Source organism: Akebia trifoliata, chromosome 16, assembly GCF_017979445.1.
Source record: "Akebia trifoliata isolate Shusen 1 chromosome 16, ASM1797944v1, whole genome shotgun sequence".
NCBI lineage: Eukaryota > Viridiplantae > Streptophyta > Magnoliopsida > Ranunculales > Lardizabalaceae > Akebia > Akebia trifoliata.
Window position 1 is genome coordinate 15,715,271 of NC_141390.1, and position 19,797 is coordinate 15,735,067.

General features: G+C 35.0%; 1 protein-coding gene and 1 long non-coding RNA gene across 2 annotated transcripts; one reads left to right on the forward strand and one right to left on the reverse strand.

Moving 5' to 3' along the window:
• Positions 1-7,741: 7,741 nt before the first annotated feature.
• LOC147382628 (Carbohydrate-binding X8 domain superfamily protein) lies at positions 7,742-13,308 on the reverse strand. Its single transcript, XM_086429542.1, has 3 exons — positions 12,915-13,308; positions 12,786-12,819; positions 7,742-8,077 (listed from the first exon to the last, which is right to left on the reverse strand). Exons 1-3 carry the CDS (start codon positions 13,222-13,224, stop codon positions 7,843-7,845), a joined length of 579 nt encoding a protein of 192 aa, XP_086285668.1. The 5' UTR covers positions 13,225-13,308; the 3' UTR covers positions 7,742-7,842.
• Positions 13,309-17,938: 4,630 nt separating this feature from the next.
• On the forward strand, positions 17,939-19,274 carry LOC147382629 (uncharacterized). The gene is made up of 3 exons (XR_015173220.1): positions 17,939-17,991; positions 18,072-18,152; positions 18,838-19,274. It is a non-coding gene; the product is annotated as an uncharacterized LOC147382629 (long non-coding RNA).
• The last annotated feature ends 523 nt before the right edge of the window (positions 19,275-19,797 follow it).

Genomic DNA, 19,797 nt, shown 5'->3' on the forward strand with positions numbered 1-19,797 from the left:
TTCTTCTTCATCTTTAATTTTTTTATTTTTTAGCTTTAAATAGATGAAGACAGGGTTTCGATCCCAGGTATGTGGTATTACTACTCATAAACTTTACTACCTCAGAGTTGGCGCCTCTGGAGGGGCTACTCCTTGAAACTTACATTCTAATTGTTATTTGTAAGTCAGTGAATTATTCACAGAATACTTTATTTTTCATTTTTTTCTGTGAAAATGTATATACAAGGTTTTTCTAAGGTTTCACCTAGCTGAACACTTAAAAAGTGCCCAAGATAATGGCAAAAGGGGGGAGTGGTTTCCTAGCAACTCAGCTCCTAGAGAGAGAGAGTGGGCTAGGCTTTCGGGTGTCTTCTATGATAAATATCTTATAAGCTTAATAGTGTTGGACGATGTAATTACTCCTTCACTCAAATATTTGGAACAATTTATTAACTTTTAGACCTCAGTGGATAATTTGCAAATTTCACAAATTCTTCGTGAATCTTATTTTAAAGGATTTACGCTTTTTTAATATACTTAAAGGATGGATAGATTGGGGAAGATATTGGAGCTGGATGATTAAAGTGGAGGTGTGTTTCCGAAGTGCTATGCAATGGATAAATTGAAGGGAAGATTTTATAAGATGATAATAAGATCATTTACATTTTATGAAGTTCAACGACTGTCAATCATAGAGGGATATGAAAGCTGAATGTGTTAGAAGGGAGAGAGAGAGACCCAAAGAAGATGGTTTGAGAGAGTGAAAGCAAACATGAATATTCTGTCCATAATAGAAGACTGTAGCTATGGGCATAATTGAATGGAGGGACATCCATTTAGCCAGACCCAAATCTTTGATGATGATGATGATGATGATACTTTATAATATACAAATAACAAAACAAAAATGTTCTTTTAATTTCTCTGCCAAATTTTTATGATGGGTATGGCAATGAATGTGGGTATTGAACCTAGGTTGGTACATAGACTTCACCAACTTTGTACGTTGGTACCATGGAGTTTTGGCCAAATTCCCAAAGAAATTTTAGATTAATAATACTTAAATTTTCACATCCTGAAATTTATCCAAACACATCCACAATGATTCTAACCAAATTTAGAAATAATTATCCAAATTCTAACGAACTTTTACATGGTCTCATGCATGTGTCTAGATCTTGCGCGTTCGCTCATGCCAGTGATGCAATGCATTAGGTTGTTGTCTTCTACACTTAGTGCTGTGTGTTAGTTTTCATTTGTTTGTTAATTTTGTTATAGTTATTTGTTGGAGTTAATCAGTTACTTATTTGTTGGAATTGGTAGTTTGTTGGAGTTAGTTTTGTCTTTAGTTTTCTTTTGTTGCTTTAGGTGTTCATGTAAGGGTAGTGTATTCATATCATTTGGGCTGTTACGTTTCTGTTTTACCTATAAATAGGCCATCAAATATAGTTTTAAATCAGTTTTAGTTGAATAAAATATGTTTGAGAGAGATTTTTCTCTTCCTACTTAACTTCTCAACTTCTATTGAAGTTTTCACACAAATTAGTTCAAATTTCGAGATCTGATTGCATCATTTAGTTTCAAAGCAAAGGAATTGAATATAATTTGTAGAGAAGTACAATCCAATTTCATCTATTGAAGTTGCAGATTTTTTTGATTTGTTTTCAATTTCAAATATGATGAATATTGCAGATTTTCATATCTATTTCTAATTTCAGATCTATTGAAGATTGCAGATTTTCAGATCTGTTTTCAATTTCAGATCTGATGAAAATTGCAGATTTTCAGATCGGTTGAAGATTTGCGAATTTTCAGATTTGTTGAAATTGTAGATTTCTAGATTTGTTGAAGTTTGGTGGTCTGAAATGTCTCGACAACCATGAGGACGAAATCAACGTGGTCGTGGATGCGCCAATGCCACTATTAATCTAGAAGGAAATGTGGCAATACAACATCCTAATCCCCAAGATGAGATAGAACACCTTCGAAGGCAGGTTGAAGCTTTAACTTAAATGATTCAACGCCTTCAACCTCCAGTGGAGCAACCTCGATAGCCTCAAACTTATTGTTCTATGTTCGGACATAATGATACTTCTAACTCAAGCTCCTCCAAATTTGAAAATCCTTTTGCAATGAATTGGAATAGTAATTTCTGATTGGAGAATAATATCTAGGTAAATCTACCTGAATTTCAAGGTAGCCTCAATTAGACATAATTTGTTGATTGGTGGCTTAATACTCTTGAACGAGTTTTCTGAGTATTATGATGTTTCCAAGAAGCGGAAGGTGAAATTAATTGCCATCAAGTTCAAAGGATGGGCCTCTGCATGGTGAGAACAATTGCAAATAAATCGAGTTCGAACAGACAAAGAAAACATCAAGGATTGGTGCAAGATGAGGAGATAGCTCAATAAGAAATTTCTTCCTTTGGCAAACTATCACCATTGGGTGAATCATCTTTCAAGGTTAAGGGTTTGGGGAGATTGAAAAGTGGGTGATGAAGAGGTGGCTATGGGAGTTCTGGATTACTATAAAGATTTGTACACAGAAGATTTTCCTTTGCGTCTCTTAACAATTTACATTTTGATAGCATATCAGTGGAAGAAAAGGAATGGCTCGAGAGACCTTGTGACGAGAAAGAGGCGTGAGTAGTAGTAGTAGTGTGTGGAATGGCGGATGACAAGGCTTCGGGACAAGATGGTTTTTCAATGACGTTCTTCAAGCATTGTTGGGGGTTAATCAAATCTAATTTGTTGGCAGTTCTAGAGGAGTTTTCTAGGGAAGGCTTCCTAGACCATGGTTTGAATTGCACTTTTGTAGCTTTGATCTCGAAGGTGTACATATTTTTTATCTTCGCCCCCATTAACCTTGTGGGAATTGGTCCTTACCAAGGTGCGTTTGTTGCCAGTCGTCAAATTTTGGATGGTGTTCTAATTTCAATGAGTGCCTAGATTTTAGAATGAAGTCTAGAATTTTGGTCATTTGTAAAATCGATCTAGAAAAAATCTATGACCACGTGAGTTGGTCTTTCCTAAAGTATATTTTGGGGAGAATGGGATTTGAGGACAAGTGGATTAATTGGATTTTAAAGTGTGTTTCTTCACCTTCCTTCTCAATTCTAGTGAATGAGGCACCGAAAGTTTTCTTCAAGAGTTCGAGGGAGCTGAGAAAAGGTGATCCACTCTCGTTGTACTTGTTTTTGGTGGTTATGGAAGCTCTTAGTAGAATGTTTGGCTAAAGCGGTGATAGATAGGAGATTGTCTAGTTTTAAGGCAGGAAGTCAAGGACATCTTATTTCTCATTTGCATTTCTCTAATAATACTCTTGTCTTTCTAGACAACCCAGCTTCTCAATTGAGATGTCTTAGTGGGGTTTTGGGATGTTTTGAGGCAATATACGGTATTCTAGTGAGCTTAAAGGAGTAAGTTGTTTGGCGTAAATGTAGTTAACGGGGTTGATCTTCTAGCCCCATCGTCTGGGTTTAAGGTGGGAATTTTGCCTGCATATTATTTGGGTTTTTCTCTTGGTGCAGCTTTTAAATGGAAGGATATTTGGGATCCAGTCCTGGAAAGAATGGGAAAAAGGTGGAGCACTTGGAAGGTGAGGTATTTTTCTAAAGGTGGGAAACTAACTTCGATTAAGAATGCGTTGTCTAGTATTCTTAATTACTTCATCTCTCTTTTCTCTTTGCCTCATAGTGGGGAGTTCAAGATGAAAAACATTTGTAGGAATTTTTTTTGGCATGATCAAGGGTATAGGAGCAGTGTTGTCAAATGCGGTTGCATATGCTATAGTCGCATGCCTCAAATTATGCTATATGCCAATATGCGATGACATATTTTTGTGTGCAATGGCATATGTGATTTGTGCGATGACATATTAAATGTATTGTAAATCTAGTAATAGTTACATAAATTTATAGTAACAACCCAAATCAATAATGTAATTCATTAGTGTTGTAATTTAAATCATTGTTGTAGACTATCAATGTTGAGATTTAAATCCTTGATTCAAATTAGTGTTGAATTTATAAAAAAAACATGCAATTGTACATACTCAATTGAATTTAATGAGAAATTTTTTCTGCATTTTTTTTTTGACAGCATAAGCCAATATGTGATCTAGGTAATCGCATATGCAAACATGTGTTGGTTGCATGTGGTAGCATACGCTATTTAACAATGTTGGATAGGAGAAAATACCTTATGGTAACTTGGAAGCAGATTTGCTTGCCAAAGCATCAGGGAGGCTTGGGAATTAAAAATTTTGCTGCTATGAATTCCTCTTTGTTGTCAAAATGGCTTTTGGAGATTTGGTGAGGAGGAGGATAATCTTTGGAGAAAAGAGGTGGTGCAAAAATACCGGGCTAAAGAGTTTGGTTGGGATAGTAGGGAAGCAAAATGTGGTCAGGGTTGGGGAGTGTGGAAAGCTATTCTTAGAAGGTGAAATTTAAAGTGGGAAGGGGGAGCAATATTTGTTTTTGGGAAGATAGGTGGTGTGGGGATTCTCCTTTAATAGACCTTTTTCCGGAGTTATATGCAATCTCAAGGAAGAAAGGTAAGCCAATTGAATCATTTTGGGTGGGGTGGACATCAACAAGGTAAATTCGTGGGATTTTGGTTTTAGACGCAACTTTAATGACTGGGAGTTGGATAATGTAGGAAGACTTCTAGATTTATTGGATAAACTCCTCACCTTTTTCGACTTCTAGTATTTGGGGTGCTAAAGTTCCTTCCAAAGTTTCGATTTTTGTGTAGTTAGTGGCTTTGGGAAGAATTACGACAATGAACTAGTTAATTAAAAGATGTTTCCAAACTCCAAATTATTGTCTCATGTGTGAAAGAAATGGGGAAACGGTAGACTATATTCTTTTGCATTGTGAGGCGGCTTGCCAAGTGTGGACGCACTTCCTAAGTTTGTTTGGGATATTCGGTTGTCTTCCAAGGTCCATTCGTAAACTCTTCAAGTCGTGGCTTGCTTGAGGTTAGCATTTTAGATTTGTGAAACATATGTTGTGGAGCCTTCTTCCATTCACCATTTGTTGGGGGATTTGGAAAAAAAAGGAATTGGCGCACGTTTCAGGGGCATGTGATTCAGTCACTAGATCTTGTTTTGTCCATTCTGGGGCTGTTGTTATTTTGGGGTAGAGTTTTTAAAGAATTCAAAGGATTATTCTCTGAGGACTTTGTTGTTAGGTGGAACTTTGTTTGTATCTTTGAGTCTATTTAGGGGTTTGTTCCTCGTCTTTTGATAAGTAGTATTTGGGACCATCTCGTCCTCATTTTTCTTTTTCTTCAATAAAATTTTTAACTTATAAAAAAAATTACATGCAAACCATGTATAAAATCTTGCACAATCTTTGACATCATGGGAGTGTAGCTGAATAGACCGAGAAGTTCTATCAATTTGTAGCAAGAATTGATTCTAACGAAATCGAAGAACAAATGTTTGCAGGATATCTTAGTGGTTTGATGCCTTTTATTCAAGAAATCCTTATTCTACAAAATTTGTGGATTGTTCGGAGGCTTATAATTGAGCTTAGTGGGTGGAAAAACAACAAAATAAGAGTATTGCAAGGTATGGACAACAATCCCAAGGTAACTCTAAGGCCGGACAACCATTTTGAGTTCATACCAAGGTTGGCGATGCATTGAGTATGAGTAAGAGTGATGCTGTCGGGGTTGGACAACAAGCAAAGTTTATCAATCACATACAAATCGATTTGGGCCTGGAAATCAGTTCCGTGATGGCAACTTCAAGTGCTACAAATGTGATGAGCCCAGACACAACTCTTCAAACAGTAGAAAGACAAATGACCCTCGCAATAAGGCACTTTTATTGGAGAAGAGGATGGAATCATAACCAAATGAAGAGCTACCTATCTATGATCAACCTTCCAATGAAGACATTGGTGGAGATCTTGATGAAGAAGAAGGGAGTAGCATTCTTGATAAGAAAACTCTCTTTGTTCCTAAGCATTAAAGTGAGGCAATTTTCAAAACAAAACCAGTAGAAGAGCTGTCCATCTATGATCAACCCCTAAATGAGGAGATTGGTGGAGATTTTGAAGAAGAAGAAGCTCTAGTAATCATGGTGAGGAAAATTCTCTTTGCTTCTAATCATCAAAGTAAGGGAGATTGGACTTTGCTACCAATGAAGGATAAGGAAGAAATTTTTGTTTCTGAGGTACCTAAGGATGTTGAGGAACTTATGGTGCAATATGCTAATGTTTTCCCTTAAGAATTGTCTCCCGAGTTGCTTCTTATGCTAGATATTCAATATTGTATTGATCTTGTACCCAGTTCAACACTTCCTAATAAGAAATCCTATAAAATGATGCTGAAAGAGAAGGAAGAGCTACAACAACGGGTTGGGGAACTTTGGGACAAAGGTTATATTCAACCTAGTAATAGCACTTGTTCGGCTTTAACCCATTTGACTCCCAAGAAGGATAGTTCTTGGAGAATGTGTGGACTTGGATCTTCTACAAATTTCAAAGAAGATAAACAACAAGGAAGGGGGAATGGTAGCATATATGAAGGCTCTTCATGCTCAAGTGATGGGCCAAATTGAGAAGTCTAACATCAAATACAAGGCAATCGTAAATGTGCACAGACAGTGACTTATTTTCAAAGAAAGAGATCTTGTATCGGTGGTTTTGACTAAAGAAAGACAACTTCAAGGATCTTATGAGAAGTTGAATGATAGAAAAGTGGGTCCTTGCAAGGTTTGAGTAAGATTAATGGCAATGCTTATAAAGTGCAACATCCTCCGTATTTCAATATTTTTAATTTTTTCAACGTGAAGCATCTTGTACCTTATTATGTTGCTGACGTGGACAATACTGATGTTACTCCAACTTGAGGACAAGTTTTTCTTTAGAGGGGAGTCTGAAGCAATGTGTAAGTTTGTTGTCCTCTATACTTAGTGTTGTGTTTTAGTTTTAGTTTCTATTTGTTTCTTATTTTTGTTATAGTTAATTGTTGGAGTTAGTTAGTTACTTAGTTGTTGGAATTAGTTGTTTGTTTGAGTTAATTAGTTACTTAGTCGTTGGAATTAGTTGTTTGTTGGATTAGGTCCTCTTTACTTTTCTTTTGTTGCTTTAAGTGTTCATGTAAGGGTAGTGTAGTCATTTCACTTGGGCTGTTATTTCTGTTTTGCCTATAAATAGGCCATCGAATGCAGTTGTAAATCAGTTTTAGTTGAATGAAATAGATTCGAGAGAGATTTTTCTCTTCCAACTTAACTTCTCAACTTCTTTTGAAGTTTTTCAGACAAATTAGTCTAAATTTCAGATCTGATTGCATCAGCCAGGTACACCTAGAGGCAGTGATGTATATGAGCTTAATGTGTTGGGTCTAGCCTATCTGCTTAACCCAGTCTGATTCAATCCTAATCTTGACGTTTTCTTTTTGAAAATGGGTGAAAAACTTAGCATCCTCTTGAAGGGAATTACTTAAAGGCAAGCATACAAGCAAACACATACATGCCGACGAGTTGCCTAGTGCTGCTTAACACATATCCTTGTACAATGTGCATTGCCTAGTAAGTTGTCAGTGTCGCTTTGCATGTGTGGGTATGAGTTTCTTTAATTAGGTTCAACTTACAGGTCATCGAGGACAAGTGCCGCATGGTTTCACTCTATCACCTGATGACTAACAAGCCTAGTAACACTAGGCAAACCTGGTCTACGATGGCCAGATCAAAACCCAACCCATTGACAGCCTTAGTTTCACCAATCTCCAAAACAAAAACTCAAAAGGGTCATAAACCATGGAACTATCATATATGATTGCAGATCAATCACAGCTTCCAACTAAATGGTACCGCTTTAAAAAAAGAAAAAAGAAAAATGAACAAGGACTACATGGGATGAAAGAGATATAAGAGAAGAAGAATGAGAACGAGAAGGAAGAGAGATGATTGAGAGGTGGCAGTGCTGGGGGTTGGAGGACCCAGGCCAGGTTTCAGTCCTCCAACCCCACCATTATAGATGGGTGTAGTCGTTGTGGGCACCATTGGAGCATTGTCATCTGGGTTGTCCATAGTTGGCATCGTAGGTGTGGGTGTCACTGGTGGCGTCCCCCCTCCTGCCGATCTGCCAAACCATCATAATTTGTCTAAGTAATAGTAACAACAACAATAATAACAATAATCAGGATTTCACTATAAGGGATTATAAGTTGAGATTGTAAACAATGGATTTAAAATGAGGTTCATTACTTAAAAATAATTTACCATAGAGCAGGCTGAAGGGCTTGAAAATGAAGGAAAATCAAAGTTTTTTGAGAAAATTACTTAAAAGGACCCTGGCAGAGGGATCCCTTTCTAAATAGTCTTAAGTTTTTGGTGGTCTCTTAACAGTTAATAGTCCATTCAACAAAATTTTCTTTTCTTAATAGTCCCTAGATCTTATTTCATGTTGTCATGTTTTGGAAATACCCAAACTATCATTTTACTCATCAGCTTCTTCACATAATTAGATTTTTCAATGGCGATTGTGATTATTTCCAATGAATTTTTATCGTGATTGGTGAATGGAGAATGATATATTCTTGATTTTGAATATTTAGATGTATTTTATTTTATTTATTTATTTTGATGATTTATACATTTTTAGTATTTCGAAAAGATTTACCTAGTATCAAAGTCCAAAAAAAGAAAAATTGGTTCACATTTAAGTTCACCATTTTTTATCGTTAGGTTCAACATTTTTATTGTCAAGCTCATCACTTTTATTGTCGGGTTCAACAATAATTAAACGTGACTTAAAGGTGTCGAGTTCATCAATATTATTGTCGAACCCAAAATTTTAATATCAGTTATTGATGAACTTAACGATAATTATTAATGAACTTGATGCTTTTAAATCATGTTTAATTATCGTCGAACTTGACAATAAAAACTGGTGAACTCGACAATAAAAATGTTGAATTTAACAATAAAAAGTGGTGAATTCGAAACTGTAAATGTGATCAAGTTCTTTTTTCTTTGCATTTTCAACTTCGATTATTGGGTAAATCTTCTCAAAATAGTCAAAACACATATACCATAGTTGTGAAAATGGACACTCGAACCAAAGGCTGTAACATAACCCTCAAAAAATTTGAATTTCAAATTTGCTTTTGATTTTTTTTATTATAAATCGTCAAAAAATAAAAATAAAATGCATCTAAATGTTCAAAATTAAGAGCATATCATTCTCTAAATGATAAAAAATTGTCAAAAATGATTGTAATCGCCTTTGAAAAATCTAATTATGTGAAGAAGATGAGAACATTTAGGTTATTTTCCATTAATTTAAAAGAGAGGACCTTAAGTCAAGAGGCACATAATCAATTTTGAAAAGCATCGGTATCTCAAATATTAACTAAAATGTGGAGGGATATATGATAAGAGAAGACCTTCAATTAGCACTGGTCTCTTTAATGGCCCGGCTTGGTCAACCAGGTTACCCGTCCAACCGGTTGAATTGGACAGGTCAAACGATTTTTTCAAAAATGGGATTTTAAAATGGGTAGGTCTATTTGCACCCACTATTTGACGTAAGTTCACCTTAAATAATTATGACACTGTAATATACTTACCCACCCTATAAAGTGCACCCACCCAATTTCTTCATCTATTATCATCTTTCTCTCATCGTTTCTCCCATTCTGGCAAACGAATCAAGTCCTTTCTTTTCACTTCTTTGCAACAAAGCAATCTCTGGAAAGATTTGCGTTCTTCATTTTCTTGTGTTTTCTACTTTTTATTGTCTATTGCAACGGTAAAAGGATAGAAATTTAAGGTTTCATTTGAGATAATATTTAAAGGTTTTCCTTCTTGTTATCCATTCTTCATTTCATATACTTTCAATTTAATCAATTTAAAAAAAAAATGGAAATTTATGTCTTTCCAAGTTGATAGTCTAGTGTCGACATGGATTAAGCTATCTTGAAAAGAGGCTATCGACATGGCTTAAGTTATGTATGATGGGTCCTATTGACATAGAGAGGTTCCAAGCTTTTATTACGTCGACAAACACCTATCGCCATGGCCTATGATATGTTGACACGCCAATGTCCACATAGATATTAAAAAAAAAAAAAAAAAAAGAAGGAAAATGCTGGAATGACACAAACGGAGACACAAAGGTAATGAGCACGACACCACATCATTTTGTCACCTTTGTGTCTCCGTTTGTGTCACTCCAGCACGACTAAAAAAAAAAAAAAGTTTATTAAGCCATTCTTTTCCCTTCTAACCTATTTTCTTGTCTTGTCCATTTAACTCATCAATTGATTGAGTTTGTTTTAAGTTATTTCAATTCACCATTTCATTTAAATTGAAATGAAACTAACACACACACATACAAAAAAGAAAAGATATTTTAATAGAAACACATCCATTAATGTAATCCATCAAATTTTGGGTTTTAGAAGGTTTTTAGCGAAGGAATTGATCAAAAATACAAGAATTTAGATTTTCAATCCGTCTTCTACACAAGATGTATGATAGAGAGGTAAGGGTTTTGTTTTTTAAAGTGGTTAGTGCACTTATTGAAAACCAAGGATTTAGAAGTAATTTTTTTTTTGTTTAGAGGGGTGCACTTACATCAAACAGTATGTGCAAATACAGCGATCCTTTTAGAATCGAATTAATCTATACAAACTTGTGGATTCGACCCAATACGGTTGGACCGATTGTTCTAGGTTTTAAAACATTAGTCTGAAGCATAAAGAGGACGTTTCCCTTGGGAGGACAACAAGATTTTCTTTTGAATGTAATTATGTTAATATTAAGGCTGCAACTTGGATGGGTCAACCCAGGCTCAACTCAAGTTGTAGAACCTTCAACCCGAGTTCAACTCAACCCAACTATCGGGTTAGAGCTCGTGAACCCAAGCTCAACTTGAGATTGAACTTCTAAAATTGGGTTGAGCTTGGGTTAGCCCAAGTTAAGTAATTTTGGACGGATTGGATGGGTTGGGAGGGTTGGACTTATTGGGAAAGCCTAATTTCATTTTGATCAACACATAAATTTTATTTTATATCTTAAAAAATAAATACAATATAAAAAAAATAAAATCACTAGTAAATAAATTTGCACACAACCTCCAAATCCATTAATTTTAGGAAGAGAAAACTATTTTTTTTTTAAAATAAATAAAAAATATTTATATATAAATATATAGCATCGGATTTGAGTTGAGTTGGGTTGTTCGGAGCCTCAACCTAAATTCAATTCAGGTTGAGATTTCCTAGCCCAGGCTCAACTCATTTGTCATATAACGCAACCCAAGCTTGCCCAACAATCGAGTTGGGTTTGGGTTAGCCTGCTCAAGTTGCAGCCCTAGTGAATATGTGGTATGGTGTTGCAAATGGTGTCATCTTAAAAAGCGAAAACAATATGGTGTTGCAATTTCTAAAAAACATCCTCCTTAGGATCCTAGGGCATTGATAATAATTTTAGATTTGTGTTTGTGAATCTTGATGAACATAAAGTTGTCTTCCAATTGAAAGAAAGGAGACGGCAACACAGACATGGAAGTGTGAAGAAACCATGCATAGATGCTTTTTCACTCATATCTCTCGATGTAAAGCATCTATCGACTTCCTACCCACTTCAACATCAAGAAAGTGAGATTAATATGAGGTATAATCTTGAGGTCACTTCAGCATTATTCTTAAAATAATAAGTAGCTTTGGAGACACAAAGTTTCTAAGTTAGTCAAAAGACACAAAGTATCTACATAACTTGTACAGAAGGCACAAAGTTTCTAAGTGTGTCATGCTATATGCTAACTCACCTGCAATGAAGATTTGTAGAAAAATTGAATGATTTATCTTTAATTTTTTTTTTTTAAGAGTCGTGTTAGAACAACATTGAAATTGACATCATTTGGGACATTGGTGTGCATAGAACCAGAGATGCTTCTTACTCATATCTCGATGAAAAACATCTATGGTTCTATAGACACATCCTCATCAACAATATAGAAAATGATATCAATTTCAATGTTACTTCAGCATTTTTATTATATTTTATTGATCTTTTTGTATTTAGTTTTTCATTGATTCACAAAAAAAGCATAAATTTTCTTTTTTCTTTTATTCTATTTTATTTGTGTTGTTATATATTTACAAAGAGTCATGATAATCCGACTACCCACGTGACACACTCAATTGACTACTTGACGTGACAAGCTTGGAAACCATTGATTTGTGTTCCTCAATATACTCGGTTCTCTCAGACACATTTTTTTATGGGGAAGTGCAATTGTGTATATCAAGGAGCACAGATCTATGGTTTCGAACTTGTCCTGTTAGGGTAGTCAGATTATCACAATTCATTTATAAATTATATTTAATAAATAGATACAAATTCATCCAAACCGCAACTATTTGATAAAAAATTTCAGTTTGAATATGTTTAAGACATTAGGGAATACGAATTTAAGGCAAGAAAAGGAAAATGTTACTCCCAATGTAAGTTACAAAAGGACATTTAATATATTTCGTCAAACGTACGGTTCAGATGACATACTACCAAGTGTTTGTTTGACACAAAGCATCAAACTTTGATTGACTTGAGACCAAAAGTAAGAAAGCAGTCCGTGCAAATTGGACATTTAGTCCCGACAAACACTCCGACACAGGTAGGTTAGGTATCTTTGATATTTACCAAGACGTGGGGGATGTATGTCTAAATCAGTCTGATTTGATTTTTTTCATCAATAAACTTGTTTGGATTTTCAGTTCTAACTTTTAACTTCTGACTTCTAAAGAGCAGAGAGAGAGAGAGAATGAATGACATATACGTACCTTGGAGTAGATGGGTAGACACAAGATCCATAACCTACATCAAAAATAAAAATCAAGAGATAATAATCTATTTGAGTAGAAAAAAGAGAGAATACCCAGACAGTGAGAGAGAGAGAGAGAAAGACTGACTAGGGTCGGTGGTGGCAATGGTAGCAGTGCCAGAGAAATCGCAGGAACCAGGAGCCATAAGCTTACGCTGGTAGTAACTGTCGAAGGCGTAAGAAGCGTGAGCTTGAATTGTGTTGGGGAGAAAACAAAGACCTGTGGACAGAAGTGGAGCGCAATCAGCACCAGATCCACATGCGTAATCCAACGCTGTCTGTAGACTTTGTTCGCTCGCATTGCTCCTCGCCACGCACCAGCTCACTCCTTCCACCATTGCTCCTCCTCCAATCACCACCATCATCACCAACAGTAGTAGTACTAGTGTTGGTGCCATGGTTCAAATGAGATCTGTTAGTAATAACTTGGTAAAGGAGGAGAGAGACACACACACTCACACGCAGAGAGGGGGGATGAGAATAAAGAATAAAGACTAAAGAGAAATTGAGACTCTCCTTTCTTCTTTCTCTTTAGTTTTTGCACTTTTCTTTTTCTTTTTTTAATAATATTCTATTTCTACTCCTATTATGACAGTGGCACGGAATAATTTTTTTTTCAAAGCAGACTCATAGAATTAAATAGAGATTTATTTATATCACAGTCTATTAGCGAATTGGTTTACTTAGATCCAAAATATAATAGTTCTGCCTACATAGATGTTATGGTAATTCCCTCCAAATCAAACCATGAGACAAATTAAATTTTCAACCATTTGCTTCTACTCTTTAGTTTTCGGTAGTGTTTGCCATCCAAATATCTGTACTCCTAATATCATATATGACTTTCCTTAGTTATTAAAAAGTGATGTTTGTACTCCTAATATCATATGACTTTCCTTAGCTATTAAAAAGCACTTATTATCTTTTTCGATCCCAACTACAATTTGTGATATGGATGTTAAAGTTTGTTTCAGTATAAAGAGGTTGTAGAATAATGCGGATAAGTTCTTGTGATTGTTGAGTAGAAATTAAATGTTATTAGACTCCAAGGTCCCACTAAACTTGATATCAGTAGCCATGGGAGTCTTGTTGTGTACTACAAATTGAAGACAAATGAGATGCAATGGATCCATGAATAGAGGTTTGAGAAATAGGGGTCCGACCATTTCAATGGTAGCTTAGAGTCCCTTTTATAGGAGAGGAGAGAAGTTTCCCCTAAGTCAACCCTCCTGATATGGTTGTCGTGTGCCGTCAATGTCAGGTCCGGGATAAGGTCAGCTCTAACATTAGGAAACGACCTGTTTTTGTCAAGTTTGAGGTTGCATCATGCTCATGCCTTTGTCTAAGGGCTGCAATTACAAACATTTTTGGCCTTTGCATCATGTTAAATGCTCGTGTAGTTCTTTCAATATTAGTCGCCTTTTGCCTATAGGTAAAGGTGATTGATAATTCCATGCCTTCTTTAATTCTATCAGAGTTAGAGCCACAAGAGACTGGTGCATACCACTCAATGTTGACATGTGGCAACTCTAGTGGTGCCATGTGGCAGGTGATTGTGGCGCCACGTGGCAGGTGACAGTAGTGCCACATACCAATAATATCGTCTATATCTACAATAATCCCCTGTACAACGTCTGAGTACATTATCTCTTATGGGGTCGCGTAGAGAGCATCTTGATACTTCAAGAGTCCCCTAGTCAATTTTTTTAGGTAATGAGTATAAACACTACCTCAAAAAAGTTAAAATTCGCTACTACTATAGCATTAAACTCGACGGCCCAAGACCAACATTTATTTTTGCCGGCCCAAAACCCACTTTTAAGCCCAAGAAAAAATTTTGACGGCCTAAACCCAACGAACCACCAAATTTTTTTTACAGACTTCCCTTCTCAACCCTTCCCTTCTCAGCCGTTTAAGAGGAAAACCTTCTCAGACTCAAGACTTCCCTTCTCAGCTGTTTCGAAAAAAGTTGTAAAAGAAACTCACAAACCCCTTTTGATTTGGTTCGATAGAACTAGACATTTGAGAATATCGAATGATCTCTCACTCTTACTCACATCCCTCAATCTCCCATTTCAGATCGATCAAGAGCACCGAACGAGCTCTTGTCACTTTCGTCGATGGATTTTTAATCTCTCAGAGCTCAAATCGAAGAAGAATTAAGTTAAAAACCCTAAGAATTGAAACTCACTCATCAGTACAATTGATCAAACTACTCCAGATCTCATTTAAGTCCATTTCTCTCAAAAACCCTAAAACCACTCTAGATCTCTTTAGAGTTATTATTCCCTTTATAGCTGGAGTTGATATTACATTACCCTGCAAGAGAGTGGGAGAAAACTAAATCCAATTTTATTTTTATTTTATTTTCTGTTTCATAATATTAATTAGTAGTGTTTATAGATTTCAAACATTATTGTGGCGAATTTTAAACCCATTTTGATAGTTCATACTTAATGAAACAATTCAATCATGTTTGCATAGATGAGGATACTAAAAAATTACAAATAATGAATAAATTAAACTGTAATTATGAATTAATGAATCTGAGAATGTTGCATTTAGCTGACATTAAAAAAAAGGGTGTAACATTTCAGGTAGTTCCACGTCCATTTCCTTAATTTGGTTTATCCAACTTAACAGATCTCCATGTGTCCTCTATTTTACTTGAGGCTAAAGAACCGACCATGTTAGAGTCATCTCTCATCACAAATGATCAATCAAGATTTCTTGGAATATCTTTAGTCCTTTTATATATTTTTGAGAAATTGGAATATACTTTGATTTATAGTTATGTGTCCAAATAATTTTGCGGTGACATATAAGACACTTGTTTGTGAGCTCCTACTTTTTCTGTTTATTTTTTATGCTTGTTTCTAGGATCCAAGGGTGTTTTAGAGAGGCATAATGGTAGTTTGGTTTTGATCTATAGAAATTGATTAAGTAATCGAAGACGCTGAGAAAAAGCTTATGATTCAAACTTCACTTGTGAAGCATACTAAGAATATGTGGTATTTTAAAAATGGATGAATAATGTATTTATAATTTAATGCCAATTACAATTTATGTTATGGAAATCCAGCACAGTTTGTGAAATGAAGAATAATCATCCTTTTCTGTTCTCTCCATAAAGCTTAAAATGAAAATCATCCAGTTTTCTTGCTAGATATTGTCAAAAGTCTTGTCGTTTGAGACATGACATTCTGTCATTCAATGCTTTTCATTACTGAGTATGAGTTTTGTTTGTGAAAATATTAATGCTTATGAAACTTACGAAAAATTGGCCGTATCTAGTAATTTGTTGGTATCATTGGTTATACACTAGGCGTTATTTCTAATGGCTCTCGGTGTAGAGTTGGGAGGGACAGGTGAGGAATGTACTACAAGGTACAAAGATAATGGAGAGAAACCATGACAACATGCACAACTATTTTGGAGAAGAGATAAGAAGATCAAGACATTCTTATATATTTCTTTTTAAAACTAAAATCATTGCTGCAAATTTAGTTGACTCATGATTTTTTTTTGCCCATACGATGCTATTGCGCTAGTCCTTGAGTTCTTTCTTTGTGAAATCTAGTTTTTTGGGTTGCATTATTCTATATTGGTCAGAGAAGTTTTCTTGAGTTTGGTTGATGTGTTTTCATTGGATGGACCAATACACTTATTTTGCTTCATCGTCGATGTCTTTCTGTTTCCAATAGGAAGTGGTTTATAATTAAAATAAGGGGGCTGATCAAGGGACATATGTAAAAACAATGGTTGTTCAAAATATGGGTTAGAGGTTTTGGATTGAGCTGAGTTTGTGTAAGGATGTTCTCTATGATGAGACGATCATCCTCACAAAAAATCATCTCAATCTAAAACTTGTAAGTCAATCAAAAGTGGTTTACAAATTATTGGTGAAAAATCGATGGTCCACATTCTAAATCACTTTTGATGGGGTTAGAAGTTTCAGATTGGACTGATTTTTTTTAGGATGATCTTCTCATCATAAACATCATCCTCACAAAAAATCAGACCAATCCAAAACCTCTAACCCATATTTTGAAAATTTATTAATGTTACGTTGTTTTTTCATATGTCCCTTGATCCGCTCCTTAAAATAAACATCCTTTTCAAGTGAATCAACTAATAATCGCTGCAACTTTGGTTCATGAAAGCAAACAATACTAGTTCTTTAATTCATCGATTAGGCCTTGCCACTTGGATTTGCTTTTATGCCTAACAATGATGTAGTAGGGGATGAATAAGAGGGCAAGTATGGCTATAATTTCTTTTGATCTCTCTGAACTCACTCTAGATAACTATAGTTTGGATCCTCTAGTGATAATTGTTTTGGGAATTGTGAACATTGTCTTATTTCTTGAAGACTTTGAACTACATCCTTCCATTTGTTATAGTTTCTCATCTTCTCCTAGCAATGCAATGATTTTATTGTATGAATTGAAATTGCTTCTTCGAACTCTTAATTATATTGTTTTACAATTAGTTTTATTTTGTGCATAGGCCTACATTGTGTTGAATACCTTTTCGATTTTTTTTCTATTTGATTTCTTATGGTAATGGAATATAGTAGTATTTTAATATCCATATTTGTGAACGAAATTTTCATTTCCTTAATTTCAGTCACCTGTTGATGGAAAGCCAATGCTCCTAACACTTGAGGAGTCGATACAAATCCATGTAGGTATATCTTGTGTGGTGCTACAACTATTGAGCTCTAAATTTTGTAAAGAGTACACTCTCTAGAATTTCAAAAATAAGAACCCTGATTTTTTTTCCTAAAAGCACACTATCATTGACTTCTAGGTTAAAATTTTAACCTTTGAACATTTTTTCCTGAGAAAAGAAGAAGTAATTTTAACCTCTCAACCTCAACATTCTATCTTCTTCAACCTTCAAATCTCAAGAACAGGATAGGGTTTTTAGGGACGTTGAAGATGATGGATTTTTGGGAAGAAACCCTAAAACATAATTTGCAAAATCCCTAAAATTATCCCAATTTTTTGTATAATTATCAAAATTAACTAAACTAGCCCTCACCGAATATTTTCATTGATGAAATAGATGCAATTGGATCCACTCGAAAGCAATGGGAAGGACATACAAAGAAAACATTGCATCAATTGCTTGTTGAGATGGACTGTTTTGAACAAAATGAAGTACATTTGGATATGCTCACCAAATTAGCCGTATGAATTTATTTGCTTATTTCTGAATCCAGTTAGAACTTCTTATGTAGGGCATAATATTGATGGGTGCGAAAAACTTACTCGATATTCTTGATCCTGTTTTAACAAGGCCAAGCAGATTTGACAGACATGTAAGTTTTTCTTAGATATCTTGATAATAGGAATGTTGTTTTGGCTGAAGTTAATTTGAAGTTTGAAGTTATTCTTATGAATTGATCTAGAAAAAAAAAATATTTATGACTGATGAGAAGTAGGCGCGTTAAATACTACTGTTGAATTATGCTTATCTAGTGTTTCTTTTACAATACCTTGCTGATCCTAGCAGAGTATTGTAAAACTTACTTTAGAGTGAGTTCATAAAAGCCAGGGGCTTCATAAACTTCACCAATTTTTAGATACTATTACGATTCAGCAATCCCTATTATCAAAAACCATGAAATGCTTATTTGGTGCTAGCAAATTCCTTATGACAACTATAGTTGAAATTTTGTTCAATATTATTTCTGATATTGTAGTTCACCTAATCATGTGAACCTTGAGAATTGGATAATTCTTGAATGGTCTCTACTAGCTGGTCTGATTTAGCCTGGTCAATCTACACTAAATTCATGGTCAATCTTTCTCTTGGTTTTTAACTCAGTTTTCTTGTCCTGCATCTTTCATCATTTGGTTTCAAAGCTGAATTTTTGGGAATACTTGAGTCTTTCACGTCTTATGGAACTGGGGATATTTCTTGTCTTATCACCACAGTGTAATCAAAATTTAGTTATCAATTCCTGCATTTGAATATTACAAAACCTAATCAGTCTCCTCCAGATTGTTGTTTTGAATCCTGATATGCGAGGTCGTCAAGAGATATTGGATCTCTATTTACAGGACAAACCATTGGATGAGGATGTGGATGTAAATTCAATCGCCCGTAGTACTTTTGAGTTCAATGGAGTAGGTGTGTTTTGTTTGTTTCGACTCAGGACCAACTTTTATTTGCGCCCAATACTATGTGGCTCTTTTGCCAATAAGTGTATGTTTATGAAGAATGTTTTTATGATGGGGAAAGATCCTCATTTGTATCCACCATTAGAATCACCCCCAAACACTCAAAGTATAGAGTAATACAAGTCTTCTTTCTAAGTTATTTGTGTTCCCTCCGAGAGTTCTTGAGCAGTGAGTCATGGGGACTTTAAGAAGTTGAGAGTACTCTTAGGATTCATTTGGAGAGGTTGAAACTGCACCTGGTGAGGCTAGATTCATAACATAAATCTTGTTCGTATAAAATCACAACTTTTATGTCCAACTGTAGCAATCGACTACATATATTTCTTGAAATGTTCAATCAGGTCTTCAATTTTCTGTTCTCTTTGTTCTTCAAATAGTAATTTTCCATATAATAGAAGTCCTACCTTGTTTGAATCATGTATTTATATGTTCTTCTGACAATTATTGCAGAATAGAATTGGAGCAGACATTATAATGGCCCTTGATGATGTTGTGAGAACAACCATTATTGGTCCACGAATTTAGAAGGCTATGTATCGCACTCTACGTTGGATTGACGATGTATAGTTGGTGAACGTTAAATGCACGAAAGAATCAAATTGGAGACATAGATAGAAGAATCCTCTGTCCTATATCTATACCTTTCGACTAACGTAGCTTAGAAAATAAGGTCAAACGAATTACATTTTAAAAACACTTACGATTATTTATTAGTGGAATCAACAATTTCAGTTAAATTAAAATTTGAAATTTATGATAACTTACTGGTGCATAGTTGGC

Excerpts from the sequence above, each read along its gene's own strand:
- LOC147382628 (XM_086429542.1), bottom strand. The coding sequence starts at position 13,224 with ATGGCACCAACACTAGTACTACTACTGTTGGTGATGATGGTGGTGATT. Across the intron at positions 12,820-12,914 it reads CATTGCCACCACCGACCCTA|GTTATGGATCTTGTGTCTAC; the intron begins GTCAGTCTTTCT and ends TTTTTGATGTAG. Across the intron at positions 8,078-12,785 it reads GTCTACCCATCTACTCCAAG|ATCGGCAGGAGGGGGGACGC; the intron begins GTACGTATATGT and ends ATGGTTTGGCAG.